The sequence below is a fragment of the Capricornis sumatraensis genome, chromosome X, assembly GCF_032405125.1.
Source record: "Capricornis sumatraensis isolate serow.1 chromosome X, serow.2, whole genome shotgun sequence".
NCBI classification, from domain to species: domain Eukaryota; kingdom Metazoa; phylum Chordata; class Mammalia; order Artiodactyla; family Bovidae; genus Capricornis; species Capricornis sumatraensis.
The window spans coordinates 114,486,025-114,508,593 of NC_091092.1; the positions used below are offsets into that span (position 1 = coordinate 114,486,025).

The 22,569-nt window shown below is 36.7% G+C and overlaps 1 protein-coding gene across 1 annotated transcript in view; it reads right to left on the reverse strand.

Annotated features, from left to right (window-relative positions):
- Positions 1 to 22,569, reverse strand: part of IL1RAPL1 (interleukin 1 receptor accessory protein like 1) — a 684,278-nt gene that overhangs the window by 12,570 nt on the left and 649,139 nt on the right. The window contains exon 8 of the mRNA XM_068963257.1: positions 8,127 to 8,270. Coding sequence (XP_068819358.1) covers positions 8,127 to 8,270 — 144 coding nt within the window. The remainder of the gene's footprint in view (positions 1 to 8,126; positions 8,271 to 22,569) is intronic.

Genomic DNA, 22,569 nt, shown 5'->3' on the forward strand with positions numbered 1-22,569 from the left:
GGACCCTCAATGTTGAAATCAGTGCTACTTAAGACATATGCCCAAGAAATCATAAACAAAATGAAAAGACAACTAATAGAATGGGATAAAATATTTGCAAATGATGCAATTGACAAGGGATTAACTTCCAAAATATCCAAAGAGCTCATAGAGCTAAAACAAACAAACAAACAAACAAAAAAAAAAAACAAAAAAAAGAACGATTCACTCATAAAATGGGCAGAAGACCTAAATGAATATTTCTCCAAGAAGACATACTGATGGTTAACAGGTACATGAAAAAATTCTCAACATTAGTAATTATTAGAAAAATGCAAACCAAAACTACAATGAGGTACCACCTCCCACCTGTCAGAATGGCCATCATTTTAAAAAATCTACAAATAACAAATGCTGGAGAGTGTGTGGAAAACAGTAACCCTCCTATACTGTTGTGGGGGATGTAGTACAGCTACTGTGGAGAACAGTATGGAGGCTCCTTAAAACACTGAAAACAGAATTACCATATGATCCAGCATTCCCACTCCTGGGTATATATCCAGAGAAAACTCTCATTCAAAAAGATACATGCACACCAGAGTTCACTGCAGTACTACTGACAATAGTCAAGACATGGAAGTAACCTAAATGTCCATTGACAGATAAATGGACAAGGAATATGTCCACATACACAAACATGCATGCAATGGAATATTACTCAGCCAGAAAAGGGTGAAATAATACCATTTGCAGCAACATGGATGGACCTAGAGATTATCATACTAAATGAAGTAAGCCAGACAGAAAAATACAAATACCATATGATATCACTTACATGTGGAATCTAAAATAACATAGAAATGAAGTTATTTACAGAACAGGAATAGATCCAGAGATGGAAAACAAACTTATGGTTACGTGAAAGTGGGGGAGGGATAAATTAAGAGTTTGTGATTAACATGCATGCTCTACTATATATAAAATAGATAAGCAACAAGGATTTACTGTATATCATAGGGAACTATAATGAGTATTTTGGAAGAACCTATAAGGGAAAAAAATCTGAAAGAGAATAAATATATTTATGTGTGTATATACATACACACACACACACACACACACATATATATATATATAACTGAATCACTTTGCCATACACCTGAAAATAACACAACATTATTGTAAATCAACTATACTTCAACAAGAAAAGACATGAGTAACTTAACATCATTTAGAGACACATCCCACTCCTCAGATGTCTAGTGGGGCCAGAGACCTTTCCGCTTAGGGAAACTGTTTCAGACTTGATTTCAAATAGTCCTGTGTCCTAACAAGGAATATTTCTTTTGGGTTTATCATGCATCCAAATTTATTTCAGAAAGAATTTTAAAAGTTATATGTAATAGAAAAGACAGTAAATATTAAATAAATTTTTGAAAAAATATAGATATAATATCTCAAATTATAATGCCCTAGAATGTTGTTTTCATGTCTGAATAGTACCTTTCAGTTCTTATCAACATGGACACATAGCTCTCTTCAAAGCTGATCATCATAGTATACAAATCTTTTTATATTCTGCTTTTCATTGACTACCATGACAGTTTCCTGTATCATACATAGTTCCCAGTTGATGAGGAATATTCTTAGACATCATTAGATGGTTAGCCTAATCCTGACACCAGGATACTCACATGCGCCTCAAGGGCAAGGTTTTTTTGGGAACTCTCACAAACATTCATGTGACACAGAGTTGGATCTTCTTCAAGTTGATAGGATAGGTTACATGTTCATTTATTAAGAAATGTATATGCAGCAGAATTTGTACAAATTTTCTTTCAGTATTTTATGGAATCAAGGTGGTAGAGTAGTAATTAATCTTCTCCTATCTCTAACCATTAGAGTTAGCTCATTTACCAAAGGGACCTGAGAATTACAGGTAACTGCATTGTCTTGGGTCCATTCTCAACAGCTGTGTTTGTCCAAAGACCAGCATCTCATTCTAACTGGGAATTATGTATGATCAGATTCTATGGGGTTGGCAAGGCTACACATGTTTAGTTGGGTTACCCTGTTACAGTAGGTGCTTTCTGAGCTAAGAAAGCTTTCTTCTCTGGCAGGATGAAATATCAATAATCATAACCAGGAGAAGTACCAATAATCTCAGATATGCAGATGACACCACCCTTATGGCTGAAAGCAAAGAACTAAAGAGCCTCTTGATAAAAGTGAAAGAGGAGAGTGAAAAAGTTGGCTTTAAACTCAACATTCATAAAACGAAGATCATGGCATCTGGTCTGATCACTTCATGGCAAATAGGTGGGGAAACAGTGGAAACAGTGACAGACTTTATTTTTTGGGCTCCAAAATCACTGCAGATGGTGACTGCAGCCATGAAATTAAAAGACGCTTGCTCCTTGGAAGAAAAGTTATGACCAACCTAGACAGCATATTAAAAAGAAGAGACATTACTTTGGCAATGAAGGTCTGTCTAGTGAAAGCTATGATTTTTCCAGTAGTCATGTATGGATGTGAGCTGGACTGTAAAGAAAGCTGAGTGACAAAGAATTGATGCTTTTGAACTGTGGTGTTGGAGAAGACTCTTGAGAGTCCCTTGGGCAGCAAGGAGATCCATCCAGTCCATCCTAAAGGAAATTAGTCCTGAATATTTATTGGAAGGACTGATGTTGAAGCTGAAACTCCAATACTGTGGCCAACTGATGTGAAGAACTGACTCATTTGAAAAGACCCTGATGCTGGGAAAGATTGAAGGTGAGAGGAGAAGGGGATGACAGAGGATAAGATGGTTGCATGGTATCACCGACTCAATGGACATGGGTTTGGGTGGACTCTGGGAGTTGGTGATGGACAGGGAGGCCTGGCGTGCTACGGTTCATGGGGTCACAAAGAGTCGGACACAACTGAGCGACTGAACTGAACGTTCACATCGTCTGAATCAGTACTATGTTCTGAAGAACTATCATCTTCTAAGACAGTATTATATATGTATCTGCATAAAATTCACTGAAAAGTCCTTTACTCAAAATTTTGTGATGTGGCATTTTTGAAAGTTTTATAGTAATAAACTTGCATTTATAATACACAGAAGGTTGGGATAAAAACCGAACAGAGCAAAATACGAATGATAACGACAATTGTAAGTTGTGTAATGAACCCTTGATTAAGTTAAAGCTCTAAAAACTATGCACAGTCATGTTAATTGTATCACTCTGTATAAAAATGTATTGATATATCTCTGGTCAATAATGTTTGGGTAACAAAAGATGTGTTAATATATCTCTTGTCAATAATGTGTTAGTTGATCATGATAACTAATTGGAAATGGCAGGTGGAGAGGAAGTGAAGCAAATGAGGTAAAGGACGATACAGAGAATTGAGATGTAAAACGGAAAATGATAAGGAATGAGTGTGGAGGCATGTGTGATGCAAAAGCTGGTCTTGGTTCCAATCACAGTGTAAAAAAACCAAAAGGTTATGAGAAAATGATAATAAAACAAGAGAACTTGGAGAAAGACATTTAGGAGAAATTCGTACATAAATGCAACTGTAGACAGGGTTGTACATATGATCCAAAAATGTGGTGCTGCAGAATTAAAAGAGAAATGCTAAGGCCTGAGTCTAGGGGAAACATTACAATGTAAGGTTGTGTAGAAGGGTACAAAGACTGATGTGAACAAACCAAGAGAGCAAAGCATCAGTATGTTTCATCTTGGAAAAATAGAATCTTTCTGATACAGAACTGATACAGTCAGGTAATGCCCATTGTAAAGACTTGAAAGGAATCGACTGAATGTGTCCAGATGCCAAACAGTCCATTTCCTAGTCTGATACAGTGAAGGAAATTAGGAAAATTTGGGGATTTAGACCTGGGTTTCAATTCTGTCTTTCTGGTTGTATGATTTTCTCAGTATCAATAAAATAGTCAACACAACACTTGTCGTTTAATACATACGTAAGAAATGGTCAATGAATCTGTTATTAACAATCACTGTAGTACTGACATTACTTCAAAAGATGAGCTAAAGTTTCTTTCCCTCTTCTTCTTCACACTGGTTTCCTTTCTTTCCAAGAGCACTTCATGTATTCCCATTTCAGGGGAGGTAACATGGTAGCCAAGAATAAAGATAGCTGATCAACTTTGACTTTCAAATTACAGTTTCTGAAGCCAAGTCAAGAAAAGTGTGCATTCTCTTAACAATTATCTCTTCTTTGGAAGAAGAAAAGACTTGTGGGAGGGCTAGGAAGAATGGGGATTCATGATGTTAGAGAAATTTTTCAACACTGCAATAGTAGATATTTATTCAATTATAACAATGTGTAGAAGAATCCAAGGAGATGCAACTAAGGTTCAGTAACATCTAACTCTAAACATCTAAACTTAAATCAAATCCCTTACAATTATACAGTGTAAGTGACAAATAGATACAAGGGATTAGATCTGATAGACAGAGTGCCTGAAGAACTATGGACAGAGGTTCATGACTTTGTACAGGAGGCAGTGATCAAGACCATCCCCAAGAAAAACAGATACAAAAAGGCAAAATGGTTGTCTGAGGAGGCCTTACAAATAGCTGAGAAAAGAAGAGAAACTAAAGGCAAAGGAGAAAAGGAAAGATGTACCCATCTGAATGCAGAGTTCCAAAGAATAGCAAGGAGAGATAAGAAAGTCTTCCTCAGTGGTCAATGCAAAGAAATAGAGGAAAATAATAGAATGGGAAACACTAGAGATCTCTTCAAGAAACCTAGAGATACCAAGGGAACATTTCATGCAAAGAAGGGCACAATAAGGACAGAAATGGTATGGATCTGACAGAAGTAGAAGATATCAAGAAGAGGTGGCAAGAATACACAGAAGAACTATACAAAAAAGATCTTCATGACCCAGATAACCACGATGGTGTGATCATTCACCTAGAGCCAGACATCCTGGAATGTGAAGTCAAGTTGGCCTTAGGAAGCATCACTATGAACAAAGCTAGTGGAGGTGATGGAATTCCAGCTGAGCTGTTTCAAATCCTGAAAGATGATGCTGTGAAAGCGCTGCACTCAATATGCCAGCAAATTTGGAAGACTCAGCAGTGGCCACAGGACTGGAAAAGGTCAGTTTTCATTCCAATCCCAAAGAAAGGCAATGCCAAAGAATGCTCAAACTACCACACAATTGCACTCATGTCACACACTAGCAACGTAATGCTCAAAATTCTCCAAGCCAGGCATCAACAGTACATGAACTGTGAACTTCCAGATGTTCAAGCTGGATTTAGAAAGGGCAGAGGAACCAGAGATCAAGTTGCCAACATCTGCTGTATCATTGAAAAAGCAAGAGAGTTCCAAAAAACATCTACTTCTGCTTTATTGACTATGCCAAAGCATTTGACTGTGTGGATTATAACAAACTGTGGAAAATTCAAGAGACGGGCATACCAGACCACCTTACCTGCCTCCTGAGAAACCTGTATGCAGGTCAAAGAGCAACAGTTAGAAATGGACACGGAACAACAGACTGGTTCCAAATTGGGAAAGGAGGATGTGAAGGCTGTATATTGTCACCCTGCTTATTTAACTTATATGCAGAGTACATCATGAGAAACATTGGGCTGGAAGAAGCACAAGCTGGAATCAAGATTGCTGGGAGAAATATCAATAACCTCAGACATGCCAATGACATCATCCTTATGGCAGAAAGTGAAGAAGAACTAAAGAGCCTCTTGATGAAAGTGAAAGAGGAGAGTGAAAAAGTTGGCTTCAAGCTCGACATTCAGAAAAACAAAGATCATGGCATTTGGTCCCATCACTTCATGGCAAATAGATGGGAAACAATGGAAACAGTGAGAGACTATTTTTTTGGGCTCCAAAATCACTGCAGATGGTGACTGCAGCCATGAAATGAAATGATGCTTGCTCCTTGGAAGAAAAGCTATGACCAATCTAGACAGCATATTATAAAGCAGAGACATTTCTTTGCCAACAAAGGTCTGTCTAGTGAAAGCTATGGTTTTTCCAATAGTCATGTATGGATGTGAGAGTTGGACTATAAAGAAGCTGAGCACTGAGGAATTGATGCTTTTGAACTGTGGTGTTGGAGAAGACTCTTGAGAGTCCCTTGGGCAGCAAGGAGATCCATCCAGTCCATCCTAAAGGAAATTAGTCCTGAATATTCATTGGAAGGACTGATGTTGAAGCTGTAACTCCAATACTGTGGCCAACTGATGTGAAGAACTGACTCCTTTGAAAAGACCCTGATGCTGGGAAAGATTGAAAGTGAGAGGAGAAGGGGACGACAGAGGATAAGATGACTGAATGGTATCACCGACTTGATTGACATGAGTTTCACTAAGCTCCGGAAGTTGGTGATGGACAGGGAAGCCTGGCATGCTGTAGACCATGGGCTCACAAGGAGTCGGACACGACTGAGCTACTGAACTGAACTGAAACTGTTTAGAATTTTCTACCATTCATAATGTGACAAAAAATTATACTGGAAATTTATCATTTGGGTGAAATCCTTCATATCATTTAGAACAAAAATTATATCCAAAATAATGTTAATAGATAAAATGAGACTTGTTTAGGTAATATCTTTTCAAATACCTTCTACTGTGTTAATTGTGCAAATAACATCAGATCTTGAAGCTATGCTGAACATACCACATTTTTAAAAGGCTAAAAATAACAAGGGCTCAGTGTTCAATCAAATAAATGCTTTGAAAATATACCTATATTCAATTCCCATTTTGGCCACTTACAATAATACTAGTGGTATCTTCTTTAGTAAGTTATTTAACTCTGGGAGCCTCAGTTGCTTTATCAGTAAAAGAGAGATTATACTATTGACCTGAGTTTTTCTGAGGTTTAGCAAAAATGATTTTAAGAAGGCCTAGTACTCAGCTTGATTCTAATTCAACAATGACTCTGACTTTGGCAATTTTCTCATATCTCTTTGAAGCAGTAACAAAAAAATTAATAATCTGTATGAATAGGCAAGAAAGTTAGAAACAAAGAATAAATAGGTTAATCGGTACTTTAAAATGAGAAAATAAGCAGTCTTGCTGTAGCACAGATTTCACTGTAATGGCAAGGGGAGAAGGCTACAGAGAGGAGTGTTAGGGATGCTGAATAAATTGCTCCTCTTCACAAGTCTGACACCCTACACTCTATCTGTGACTTACTCTAGAGGCCTGTGGAAATGTGGTAACATGGGCAATTGTTTCATTTTCCTTTGTAATGGTAAGCGAAAAATGGATAGTCAATAAAAAGAGATTATGAAAATGATCAAGAAATACTGATCGTATGTACTGTTTATTGTCACTTCACATATGCTTCCTATGTTGCAAATTAATGTTATATATGAATCACTTTCAAATGACCAAAAGAGGAAAAAAAAAAAAAAAAAAAAAACTTTAGTCGACTAATGGGCAGTTTACGGAGTTCAATTTTAACAACTCCAAATTATTCTTAGATTGTAAACATATTTATGACTGACCAGAGGCAAATAATAATAATGATTCTATGAAAACAATATTTACTTACCCAGTTGGAGAACAAGTATTAGATTTATTATTATCAAAACAATGTGTTTGTGCACTTCCCTCTCTGTGGGTCCCCATTTGGAATAAAAATTAGCCTGTCCAAATAAAGCTAAATAAACAGGGTTGAAAGACTGCTGGATGAATTCTAAAATACTCAGTACTGTTTATTATAACTGATCAGGCTAAACAAGAGACAAATTAAGATTCACTTCAAACTACTGAGCTAGGGAGCACGATTAAAAGAGACACTCCTTACCTATACAGGAGTAAAGCTGGACTTTTCAGTACTGATTACAAGGTGAGGGAAATGAACACTCTGATAACACTGTAGTCAGCGTTTGTAATTCAGAAGTGCTCTTTGGGACACCATTCTAAAAACGGTAAGTGTTGCTTTCTTATTTTTAGAGGATAATACCTATTGGCTCCAAAGCATCACACATAGCATTCCATATAAAAGATGAATTTACCAACTGAACATTGAAAGACTCTAAGAGATGCTGCAAATGGTTATTCAGGTAACTTTTCTTTCCTTCAACAAAACAAAAGCAGGAAACAAATATGAATAGAAAGAACATTACAAGAGGGGACTCAGCTTACCTCCATCTAGCTCCTCAGCCCCAAAATGATTCCTGTAGAAGAGCATGATTTCTATCTTGTAACACTTGTAGATGGTCACCAAACAAACAAGCAGCAGAAGGATAGCACCAAGCCCTCCAGCAAGTTCAACTGTATACATCAGCTCTAGAAAAAAAAAATTACCAGAGGGAATTATACCATATTTACATACAAAATCACAAATTCAACTTGATTTCACACTTTTGCGAATGAGGTCAGATGTGGGTAATGGATTGACACAACCCCTTTCCTTTCTGCAGTAGAATGTGACCTTTTGATAACTTTCTAGCTGTTTCCTTGGTAACCCGATAAGGTGGTATGTGGTAACTGTGTTGCTAAGCAACATTGCTTATGGTAAGAATGAACCTACATTGGTAGATTGCATTTGGACTGATTTGTAAATACCTGATTGGAAACTATAATTTGGGGCTTGCTGGAGTGAAAGTGACTGTTACACATAAACATATTCTTGTGGGAATCCTGCAAGGTATGCTGGAGTTGATAAAAGAAATACTGGTTTCTCTGGAGACGAAGCTTTTAAGCCAGGATGGTTTCTGAACTCACCCAATCTGAATCTTAATCTTTCCCACCTCAGCTGTCACCCAGAGGTCAGGGCTGAGAAGAAATGAGGGGTGAACAGCACAGTTCCTGAAGGGCAGTGTGGAGTGTCGTATAGAGTTTGGGTGGACCACCTAATGGATACTGTCTGCTGGCTCCTGCCAGAAACATTAACACTTGTCTTTTTCAACAGAGTGGTTGCCAATATGGCTGACCACAGTCTTGGAGGCTGAGTGCTAACTTGGGATTAAGAACTAGGCTCCTTAGTGGATGTCACAGCGGACTATATGGTCATATTTTCCTTTCACTAAGCTCTTAAATGGGCTTCCCAGGTGGCTCAGTTGTAAAGAACTGGCCTGCCAGTGCAGGAGATGCTGGTTTGGTCCCGGGATCAGGAAGATTCACTGGAGAAGGAAATGGCAACTCACTCCAGTGTTTTTGCCTGGGAAATCCCATGGACAGAGGAGCCTGGTGGGCTACAGTCCATGGGGTCACAAAAGAGTCAGTCACGACTTAGCCACTAAACAGCAGCAACAGAACTAAATATTTTTTTCTTATCCTTTCTTTCCCCTTTGACTTGGTATGTTACTACATTCTATCCAAAAGAGTAATTTTCTTGCCACCCTCTGTATACAAGTTCTTTTATTCCTATAGAATGTCTATACAACATAAGAAATGATCAGACAATTTTAGAGATAAAACATTCACTTCTTTTTTCTCCTTCAGAGCTCATGCACAATGTAACAAATTCAATGATACTGGCATTTACACATTAGGCCAGAAAGCACAGATTTTGAAGTCCACTTTAGTGAAATATTATTTAAACTGCCTGTGTATGTATTTTGATCTTGATCATCATAGTCCAAGTATTATTGATGGGTTGCTATTGTTCCTTGCAGTTGACAACTACCTTGAAAAGTACTAGTTTCCTTAATTACCACTAAAGATAACTATTCCTGAAATTATGGCCCTAAAGTAATGGTATTTTCAATTCTGTAATTTACAATCCACCAAAGGGTTATCTAACTCTGTAATAGTAGATGTAGTCTTAGATTGAAAATTTTAAAAGAATCTATGGTTTTGCAGTGACAACTACTCTTGGCTTCCAAGATCACTCTTGAGATCTTACTAATGGGGTGAAATCATCATGGGTGCAACACAGTATCAGTGATAATCTGAAAAGTATGGCCATCATTTTCTCACAAGGACATTTTTTATTTGTGTGTATGTTTGCATGTGATGTCACTTATCCTGTGATGATTACAGGGAAAATAAAAAACCTCAGCCATATTTCTTCTTATCTAGTCATTAATTTCTAATTCAACAGTTGAATAAAAAGATACATATAACTAGTGTTTAATCAAGTGTAGATTTTTATTTTTATGCAAGATTTTTATTTTTTATTATGTTTATGCAAAATTTTTATGCAAGACATTTATAAATGTATGCAGCTTAAAATTTTTTCCATTTAGGTTTTTTACATTGGTTTACATAGCATGTGTAAATTCTCTCGAAGAAAATGATATATTAGATTCAGTTCCACATTCTTTTGCTCTAAGCTGGACACATTCATTAATATGAGTGCCAGCCAATATTGCTTACACATTAGGTGAGGACAAAATTACTAGGGGTTAAATTCTGTTACAGTTAAAAGAAATGATGGGAACCCACTGCTGTATTTTATCTTTACATTACAATGTGAATGGTGTTGCCCTAGCAAATGTCATTCCCTTTTGAAATAGGATCTACTTTTCAGCTCAAGTTCAAGCTGCCCGGAGTGGCAGCATTTAAAAAATAAAAAGATTCCATTTCAGCACAATTCAACATCAGAGGATGGAAAAAGAAAATGCAAACCTTTAAAACTCTGTTTAGCCTCTGTGTTATTTTTTTAAAATGATAGACTCTGCCCCCTTTAAGGGACTGAGATGGAATACAGAAAATTGTAAAGCAAAATCGCTAGGCAAAACCTAAGGGAAACAAGCATTTGGTTAAACACAACAAATGAACAAGTGCCAAAGAGTTAACGTTTAAGGGCACCAGCAGTCATTTAGTTACAGGCAATTAACAATAGTCCATGGAAAGCTCAAGAATGGACTAAGGGAAAACACATTGATTATTGCTCCAGTAGTAGACTGTTTTCGGAATAAATTGCTTCAATTTAAAACTAGATTTGCTACAAGCATTTTGAGCAATGACTACAATTTTTTCTTATCAAGACAGTTGGACCAAGCAACTCTTTAAAAGAAACAGCTAATTAAAATAAAGCGCATGCCATCCGCTAGTATATTGGATTACATTGCAAATAATAAATGCATTTGGTTTACACTAATCTTGCTGCAATTACCTAGTGTAGTCTGGGATCCTATTTTTTTTTTTTTATTGGCCTGTACCTGGTGTTATTGTTTGCAAACTTTTTCTGCTAGGTATCTTTGAAGAGGTAAAGATGTTAACAGAGTTAAATCACAGTTTATAATTTTGAACTCTTCTCTTGGAGTATCCATTTTCTTCTATTTATACATATCATCTTGTTTAAAGTATAGCTGAAGATTTTAGGTGACTTATTATAGTTCATCCTAAAATTGCCTTGTTCACTACATAAAGTCCTTTCAAATGCTCTGCCCTGATTTATATGCAGTAAAATATAAGTTCGTGGGGGAAATGGCTGATAGACAATATAATGATCTTAGTTTATTCATTAGCCTCACCAAGTACATTTCTTTTTCTCTCATTGTGTTATAAAGAGCTAAACTTTATAAGGATTTATCCATCCACATAAATTCATATGCATATTTATTTCTCTGGAGCAGTATAACTTATTTGTTCCTGGCAGGAGGATAATTATACTCAGCCTACAAAGATATTCAACTCAATTCTACAATACATCAATGCAATTTAGAAGCAGTTATAATTTTTTTTGGCGACACATTAAGAAACTGAATTGCTATTCACATAATAGCAAGAAAATGTTTTCAGAAGGTATAAACTGGTATGTAAAGATAGTAGTTTTGCTCTTGAAAAAGTGCTTTTTGGAAGAAACAAGGGTAGACATAATAATAATAGTAATAGTAATAATAATAAATGAAAATGGTCTCTGAATTTAACAACTTGATCTGTGCAGCCAAACATTTGGGCAAAAGATGACCTTCAAAGTAGTGTATTTTGCCATTTAGAAAAGAGGTTTTTGGCCAAAGTATCAAATTAACTTTAATTTAGTGTCAATTGAGAATGCAAATAGGATCTTGGCGGAGACTCATGATTAAGGCCTAGTTAGACGAAGCTCCCACAAGCCCTTGGATCTGAAGTGTTATATATTCATAAACTATTAAAATGAAGAATTAAATGAAAGAAGAGACAGAAGAAATGCATTGTTCTTTATATAGTTACCCTCAGAATGTCCTCTTTCTTTCTCCAACCAGACAGGAAGGGTGCTAAATTTCTTTTCGTATTTTTTTTTTTTTTCTGTGAAGTAGGGGAATGTTCACAAGTGGTATGTATTAAAAGACAATTTACAACAAGTAATGACAGAAATCAAGTAAAACATGAATCCATGAGTTTATATTAATTATAAGCAAATTAATAAAAAGGAAAGCTCTCCTTTAGAGCAGAATGCCAATTGGCAAATATAGAAGGAATAATAGAGTTGGAAATCACCACTTTCTACCATGCTAATAATAAATGACTCAGGAAAGAATTATCAACAGAGCCTAAAGTTAATGGATAAAAGATTGATGAGGTAGAACATTCATGCTACCTTAAAGCACCTCCTTACTGATTATTTACTAATGATTAAGGGAGAAACAGACACCATCTTAAGGAATTGACCAAATGAGCATCACCACTAATGGGACATGACACCGTGTACCTCCTGATGTAATGCATTAAGAAGGCATAACAACATTTATGCAGTATTCCAGCCACATATAAGAAAATATCTGCCCAAGGAGGAAATTACAAACTCAAACTGAGGGACACAGTATAAAAAATAAAATCTGGTTTCTATTCTTCGAAAAAGTCAAAGGCATAGAAGGCAAATAAAGGTTGGGGAACAATCCCAGATTAGAAGAGACTAAAAAGACTTGACAACTAAATGAATTGCATAATTCTGGATGGAAAATATGGTATAAGAATATTATGGGAATACCCTTTGAAATGTGAATATAAACTATATATTAGATAATAGCAGTCTATCAATTTTCAATTTTCCTAAATTTGATAAATATACTCTGATGTTGTAAGAAAATTTCCTTGTTTTTAGAAGATTCATGTTGAAAAATTTAATCATGATGTCTGCAATTTACTCTCATATGATTCAGAAATATGTGTTTATATACATTGCGTAGATTTATCTTACCTAACCTGTCTAGATGAAGAGATATAAGGCAAGTGTGGCAAAATGTTAATAATAGGTGAATCTAGTTGAAGAGGCTATATGGAAGTTTATTGTATTATTCTTACAGCTCTTCTGGAATGTCTGTAGGTTTCTTTTTTACAAACTAAAAGACTTTCACTATAGCATTTATCATTATAGGATATAATATTTAATTTTCTAATTATTATATTTATTATCTATTGTCTATCTCCTCCCATTGGAATTTAAATTCCATCAGGGCAAGTTTTTTTGTCTATTTTGTCCATATTTTTTTTTACTGATACTATCTCAAGTGCCTTGAAATCAACCTGACATATAGAAGAAACTCAGTATATTTGTTGAATAAGTGGATGACTGAATGACTAAGAAAAGGTACAGTTTTCTAACGAAAAGTTATTTTTTTTGTATTCCACTCTAAAATTAGAATAATATCTCTGTGAGCCATTTTTCCAGACAATGTGTCATGAGATTCAAGCAACTGATATATAATTATTAATACACAGTCTATTAACTTGATAAAACTTCATTTTATAAAAAAATGGCTAACTTCATAGTACAGATTTAAAATGGTTTTTCCATCTATAAACCCAATGGTAATATACATAGTCTTTGTAGACTTAAAGAACTAGGAGAGTTTGAATTCACTTGGCATTTAGGAATCAATCTTGTATTGTTTTACATCTTTGATATTATTATATTACTTATTAATCATTTTTGTCTTGTCACTCACTCCTTCATTCACTTTCTTTTTGTTCTTTAAGTGCTTTAAATGTACCAGGCATAGTGTGTTGAGTTCTAGTGATCAAATGATGGGTGGAATATACTCCTTGCCTTGAAGGAGCTGATGTGTAGTTGCAGAGTCAGGCATACACGGAAATATTTTTAAAAAATTAAAAAAAAATTTAAAAAAAAGCTAATTTTTATTGTGCACCTAAGTGTCACTCTGCTAGGCCTTTTATATAGGGGTAAGAAATGCTCTACTGTAAGAATAATAATCAAGGACCAGATGAACATCTCACTCAGGGTGCTTTGTGTATGCATGTTGTGTTTCTGTTGGGGGATTTTAGAGACAGAGATCAGATGCTGTATGGCACACTGCAGGACAGAGGCTGCAAACAAGTTTGGCAAGGTTGAGTGTGGAGAACAGGGAAAGCAAGTATATGGTATGATGGGTGATGGTCAGCAAATTTATGCTCTGATTTCTCAGCTGGTATGTATCATTTATCTTTTTTTTTTTTTCCTTTTCCAAGCAACTAGCATGTATCTTGAAAATAAATATTTGTTTGAAGGATTCATGGTGTCAGTTAAGTCAGGTTTCTTAAAATTAGGTCACAAAAATAGGACAAAGATTCTCCCCAGTGGAAAATTGACATATATTTTCAAAATGTACCATGTGGTCTTACTTATACAGACAGAGCTTTATCACTGAAAACATTTCCCCTTTGGATTCTAAAAGCACTGTTTGAAACAGGTTAATCCAGAGACCGTAAGGTGGGCTGTGCACAGACCACCATGTATTTGCACACACAGAAACATACCAAATATTCAGATGGGGCCCCCTTCACTTTAGATTGTGTAGGACTTAGCATGATGGGGAGAAACTATACAAAAGAAGACTCTGCTATATTGAACAACAAAATGGGCCTCATGTGACCAGCTTAGAAAAGACACAGCCATTGTACATCAAGGTGTCAAACTTCACTGATGCCTAAAAGAAAATCTCTGAGAAGAAAAAGTATTTGCTTTATTTCCACTATGAATTTCCTTTCAACATGTCATACAAATAGACAGTCACAGATGGAGTGTTATAAAACATCTCTGGAGAGAAAACTGTCAGAGTGAAGGTGGCATTGCCATTTACTCCTTTGTGTTAAGGGCTGCAGTGTTTATTCTGGATGCAACCCTCCACCAGAGGATATATTGTCACATTTAGAAGAATTTTGTCTTCCACTGGGATTGCTTCGGATTGGCCAAAGAACCCAGAACATCTGGACTGTTTACATAACCAATAGAAAGAACCATGTTTTTGACAGAAACACTGAACACTTCTTAAAAAAACCTGTATGCTGATTTGCACTTCAGTTCAGTTCAGTTCAGTTCAGTCGCTCAGTCGTGTCTGACTCTTTGTGACCCCATGAATCGCAGCACGCCAGGCCTCCCTGTCCATCACCATCTCCCGGAGTTCACTCAGACTCACGTCCATCGAGTCGGTGATGCCATCCAGCCATCTCATCCTGGGTCGTCCCCTTCTCCTCCTGCCCCCAATCTCTCCCAGCATCAGAGTCTTTTCCAATGAGTCAGCTCTTCGCATGAGGTGGCCAAAGTACTGGAGCTTCAGCTTTAGCATCATTCCTTCCAAAGAAATCCCAGGGTTGATCTCCTTCAGAATGGACTGGTTGGATCTCCTTGCAGTCCAAGGGACTCTCAAGAGTCTTCTCCAACACCACAGTTCAAAAGCATCAATTCTTCGGCACTCAGCCTTCTTCACAGTCCAACTCTCACATCCATACATGACCACAGGAAAAACCTTAGCCTTGACTAGACGGACCTTAGTCAGCAAAGTAATGTCTCTGCTTTTGAATATACTATCTAGATTGGTCATAAATTTTCTTCTAAGGAGTAAGCGTCTTTTAATTTCATGGCTGCAGTCACCATCTGCAGTGATTTTGGAGCCCCCCAAAATAAAGTCTGACACTGTTTCTACTGTTTCCCCATCTATTTCCCATGGAGTGATGGGACCAGATGCCATGATCTTCGTTTTCTGAATGTTGAGCTTTAAGCCAACTTTTTCACTCTCCTCTTTTGCTTTCATCAAGAGGCTTTTTAGCTCCTCTTCACTTTCTGCCATAAGGGTGGCGTCATCTGCATATCTGAGGTTCTTGATATTTCTCCCGGCAATCTTGATTCCAGCTTGTGTTTCTTCAGTCCAGTGTTTCTCGTGATGTACTCTGCATATAAGTTAAATAAGCAGGGTGACAATATACAGCCTTGACGGACTCCTTTTCCTATTTGAGACCAGTCTGTTGTTCCATGTCCAGTTCTAACTGTTGCTTCCTGACCTGCATACAGATTTCTCAAGAGGCAGGTTAGGTGGTCTGGTATTCCAATCTCTTTCAGAATTGTCCACAGTTTATTGTGATCCACACAGTCAAAGGCTTTGGCATAGTCAATAAAGCAGAAATGGATGTCTTTCTGGAACTTTCTTGCTTTTTCCATGATCCAGTGGATGTTGGCAATTTGGTCTCTGGTTCCTCTGCTTTTTCTAAAACCAGCTTGAACATCAGGAAGTTCATGGTTCACGTATTGCTGAAGCCTGGCTTGGAGAATTTTGAGCATTACTTCACTAGCATGTGAGATGAGTGCAACTGTGTGGTAGTTTGAGCCTTCTTTGGCATTGCCTTTCTTTGCAATGGTAATGAAAACTGACCTTTTCCAGTCCTGTGGCCACTGCTGAGTTTTCCAAACTTGCTGACATATTGAGTTCAGCACTTTCACAGCATCATCTTTCAGGATTTGAAACAGCTCCACTGGAATTCCATCACCTCCACTAGCTTTGTTCGTAGTGATGCTTTCTAAGGCCCACTTGACTTCACATTCCAAGATGTCTGGCTCTAGATTAGTGATCACATTATCATGATTATCTGGGTCATGAAGATCTTTTTTGTACAGTTCTTCCGTGTATTCTTGCCACCTCTTCTTAATATTTTCTGCTTCTGTTAGGTCCATACCATTTCTGTCCTTTATTGAGCCCATCTTTGCTTGAAATGTTCCCTTGGCATCTCTAATTTTCTTGAAGAGATCTCTAGTCTTTCTGATTCTGTTGTTTTCCTCTATTTCTTTGCATTGATCGCTGAAGAAGGCTTTCTTATCAGTATATTCAGTATATTGAGTTGTTAAGAATAGATTTATAAAATATATTACACATGTGGAAACGAATTGCACTGCAATAGACAAGATGGGATGTTTTGATAAACTTCAGAATTCTATGTTGTTATTACAACTTTTTCCCTTTAGGATTTCTGTTTTAGGATTTTTAACATATTTCTTAATTGTTGAAAGCATTACAATAAAATGTGTTTGGCAAAAGCTGACTTTCTCACAAGACAAGTTTCATTCAAAATCTTGGTGATTCAACAGAGCTAGAGACTATTAAGGTAAAAATAATAATAAAACCACATGCTTGGTCATTTCCCTCAATGGAAGTAACAGAAAAATACATTTCTTATTCCTGTTGAATCTTTTTTGACCACTCTGTTTTCTGAAAACATAAAAATGCTGAAGAAAATAGTGGTAAGTTTGCTTTCCCTTTCTCATTTTGTAAAGAGATGCTAATCAAGAATTTATCAATATTTAAGTATTTTTTTTCCTCCCATCAACATTCTATGAAGGAATAGACATGCCTTGGGAACTACCAATAGCAGGACCTACCATTCCTTGATTCCTCCTAAGGCTCCTTAAGCTACGACAAAGTTGAGAATAAGGTGGGTTTCTTATATCTTTTAGTGGCCTGTGTTGTCAGGATATATGAAAAGCCCATCTTCCATAATGAATTCTCTTTTACCAAAACAGCAATAACACTGCCCTGCTTCACACAGTGTAAGGCCTTATCTTATTGTCTCACTCTATGTACTGGTTTTTGGTGTATGAAAATGAGCAGCTGTTTGAGAAAACGCAGAGGTCAAGGTGTCCCCCAATATGCAATGTTTTCTAATAAAGACAGATACAAAGGAGAAGCAAGAGTACATTCAAGGAAACAGACTTTAATATACTTTCAAAATGTGGAAATAATTTGATATTATAGAAAACAGATCAATGGTAGGTTTCCTATAAGCATTTTGAATACTCCAGACTGTAGCAATAGATTTTTTTCCTCACCTTTTTTCCAGACTATAAAATATGCTTATTGTAAAAAAATTGAAAATCATATAAAAATAAGAGAAAGAAATTAAAGGTCACATGGATTCAGACCACCCTGAGATAACCACTATTACTACTGCAGTTACAATTTTTTAATGAATCTCTTTCTAATGTGTTAGATGTCGAGTGAACTTAACAGAGGCAAGTGACCTATAGCTTTAAATGCTAATACTTCAAAAAAGCTTATATTTTGCCTTTTACTCTGGACACTTTGGCATAGAGTTGTCCATGGTGGTTTATAATCTGTGTTTTGCCGAGGGTCCTCATGGTAAACTCTTTATCCTAATTAATTTTTCATTCACCTATCAACCCAATCATTATTTATAGATGCTTGATTCAGGAAGGCAAGTCAAGCAGGAATTATTTAACTCTACCATGGAGCTTTTCTCTGTATACAAAATAATCATTTTTTTGCAACAGTTTACAAATATTCCTTGAAAAAGTAGATTAAAACATAATCCAGTTTTAGAGAAAATATGGATTTCAAGTTACATTTAATCTAATTGCATTGTTTTACTGAAAAGCAAACTAACCTGGTTTGTGAATAGTTAAAACTTGAGGGACTTTCCTGGTGGTCCAGTGGTGAAGACTGTGCTTCCGCTGCAGGGGGTGTGGGTTTGATCTCTGGTTGAAGGAGGAAGATTCCGAATGCCACATGGCAAGTTGAAAATATATTCTAATATTGTCAACTTTTATGGTACTATTGATTTGCCACTAATATTAGTTTGCCCAGGAAGACAGCCAGTATGGAATTTTGTTGTGACATCTTTAATGTATTCCTTTTAGCTACTTTCAATAGTGATATATTTAGAAAATATAGACACACTTGTTCACTTGGGGAGAATTAGAAATGCACCCGAGCAGTTGTGAGTCATTATCCGGAAATGGTGAAATAGTATAAATGAGTTTTCAAGTCATATTCATTTTATATTTCGTACTAGAATTAGAATTCCAAACTGATTTAAGTCAAGTAATTTAAGTATCATTCCTCAGGTTTTGATAATGGCCTCTTCCATTTTTAGTTTCCGTGAATTTGGTCACTGTTACTAGTCAGTACTTTGAACTTCAGTCACATATCTTAAGGAATTCTAATTTCTATTGTGCCATTAGAGAAACTTGTCATCTAAATATGTGAATCAACCTTACAAACAGTTAAAACTGTAACCAAAGTCCTGGGAAGAGCAACTGTTCCATTCCACTTTCAAGATTTGAAAATTGATGTACAATGATACAAAACTCTGAGAACCTGCAAAATCTGATGAATTGGCTAATATATACCATTAGTCACCCAGGGTTGAATATGTTCTTACAAGATTACTGCACTGTGGTTTAAAGACAATTAGGTAAATGATAAAAATGAAGACATGAAGAGACTTGCTCTAGGTCACACAAGAGTCAAAAACAAAACACTCTCAAGTAACTGTTTTTCCATCACAGTTCACAATTTTTCAGTCAATCTTCATTCATATCAAACTCTAATTCATCGTCATGACTTTTGGGTGATCTTTAAAATGACCATTTTGTGCTTTCTTAAGTATACCACTGGATTTCTTTTGGTCAAGTACAAACAAAATCTATTTTAATAGCATTTAAATGTCCGATTGTAATTTAGAGAAATCAACCTCCAGCTATATCATTCCTCACAGAACACATGCTAAGAATAGCACATGTGCCCTAAAAGTAGAGACAAATAGCTAACATATTTCTTACAGATGGCAAATGCAATTCGCAACACTAAAATTGAATACAAGTTACCATGGTAATTTATTGGAAATCAACACATTTTTTTCCTACTATATGACCTGAGAGAACAGTTAGCATTTTTTAATGTGTCAAGTCTAATTTCTCACTTTACTGACCTGGTTGTCAAAGTTCGATATACAGGGAACTGCTTATTAAAAGTTATACCTTGCATTTTTGACCCAGTTGTGCCATTTCTCAACTGAGTGCAAGAATTCACAGCTATAAAAAGGTACAGCCATCTCCCTCTCCCCAACAATGCTGCTTTAATGCCCAGGATGGTGATCAACCTTCTTCCTGCAGCAGTGACTCAACTACTAAGGACAACTAACCCAGTGCCTTGCCCAGACCTGACACTTAGCACATATTTAGTGAATGGGAATGATTTATTGCTTTTTCATGCAATAGCATTATATGAATATATGAATCATTTTTAGCGGTGAAGTGAGGTTTTGAGCAGGATATGAGAAATTGTCAGTTACTTGATTATTTTGATCTAGAAATGATGAGAACATGAAGGTAGTTCTGAGAAGTGAAGAGAGTGGTGTGTCGGTGGGTAGTGGTCGCAGAGATGGTATTCTGTTTGCAATCTCTGATCACATATGTGAAATTGGGCAATGTGTGTGCCTCATGATATCTGTGGCTTCTTGCAAATATCTTAAACTGAATTAATATTGTTGAAACTGCTAGTGTGTTGCTTTCCAAGACAAAGATCCCAGTTCCAGTGGATTCCCTCTGCTCTCACTGTAGGTCTGTGTTTTTACAACCTTTTTAGATGTTAGACAGATGCCTATAAAAAATGATTTGAACTTCCAAACATGCAGGTCTGTTTATCCAGATTCTGTTACTGGGTTATTTCTTCTTTGCCTGTTTTGTAATCATATCATTGACCATGGAGGTTCAGTTTTCACACTGTCTGCTCTTCCTTACAACACACAGTTGAGATTCAGCTGTTTAAAACAGGAAATCAGCAGTATTTACTGCCCATCATAGAGCTTGTTTCTCCTTGGTAATTACTATTTTCACAGACTGAACTCTGTATATGGCCTATTTGCATAGGCTGAAATACATGTATATACCCATATATAGGTTATTGAGACATTCTTAAGTGGATTTCCATTTTCAAAAGGGATATGTAGGAACTGTGTTCAAGAATAAAGGCCCTCTTCCTGTAAGAGGGTAATTATTTAATAGTTGAAGAGTGTTCTCTCAGATATTGCCCTGAGTAGCAAATGTGTTCTATAAAGCACAATTTCATTGAATACATGAGGCAAGTAACCTCATTAAGAGGGGATGTGAGGGCAATGTACAAATGTTCAACTAGGTTCAAAGGTGTTGATCATGTAAAAAGAATGGGGCAATTAGAATTCATCCCACTGACTGGCTCTACCCCTCTTTCATTCCTCTATCATGGAAACAGTGAACTCAAGAGAGTTAGTTGCTTTTCACCTATTAGATTCTACCAAGTTTGTTAGAGGACCTATTGTCTAGGCAAAGACCTTGGCATGCCAAATGTGATCCACAGACCAGCAGCATTAGCACCAATAAGAAATCCATTCACAATTTAAATCTTGAGTTCACCTTAGACTAAGGAAATAATAAGAACATGAAAAATCACTTTTAAACAAACTTCCTAGGTGATTTCTATGAACTGTAAAGATTGTGATAACAGCAACAGCAGAAGATTGTAAAGCATTGCTCTGGGGACTTCTAGTTAACTCTCCCAGAGTGGTATAGGGGAGCAAATTTTGCTACCCCCAAAAGTGTCTCTTTGGTATGATGATTAACTTAGTCTGATTATTTTAAAGAAAAAGAAACTCAGGAAGTTTTTCTTGTTTCCTCCAGCTTAGCTGCCTAAAATACTGGGGTGGCCAAAAAGTTCGTTCAGGTGTTCTGTGCCATCTTATGGACAAACTTGAACAAACTTTTTGGGTAACCCAATAATTTCAGTAAAGGGCCTGTTCCCAGAAGAGAGCTATCAGCAGAGACATCTGCAAAGAACAAGGGCCAGGTGTTGCGAGGGGAACCTAGCAGGGCCTAGAGATCAGAGTCCACTCCGTGTCCCATGGTCTCTGCCTGGCCCAGCAAACATTTGCCTTTCCAATTCCACATGAGTTGCCTTCCTATCCTTTTAGGTTCCAAACCACTACCCTCAATATCCTTGTTTAGCTGAAGATGGTATTTAAGTGAGGATTTCAGTCATTTTGGTGAGTTACTCAGTTCTCCTGGGTTTCTCTGATGTATGAAGTGAAAAAAAGTGAAAGTGTTAGTTGCTCAGTTGTGTCCGACTCTTTGTGACCCCAAGGACTGTAGCCCCCCAGGCTCCTCCATTCATGGAATTTTCCAGGCAAGAATACTGGAGTGGGTAGCCATTCCCTTCTCCAGGGGATCTTCCTGACTCAGGGATCAAACCCGTATCTCCTGCATTGCAGGCGGATTCTTTACCATCTAGTCACCAGGGAGGCCCACACATGTTATTAAACTTTTGCTTAGATTTTCTCCTATTGATCTGTCTCATGTTAGTTTAACTCAGATAAAAGAACTTAGATAGGTACAGAAAAAAATTCTTCCTCCCTGACAGTTGGTGTAGCAGGCAGGATTCAACTTGACTAGCTGGACACTACTAAGTCCGAGGATACTGTAGCTAAGAAATTCTTCAATAATTGACCAAAACTGGCCAAAGGTAAGAGTTCTTACCATGTCATTTGGTCTCCCAGACCTCTGCCTGTGGGTCTGTTGGAAATGAGAGTGGTAAGAGTTCTTTTTCTCTTTTATAAAATTAGCTCAGCAAGAGAAAATATTTGTGGAGTTAGTTTCTTGGACTTAGAAACTCTGGTAAAT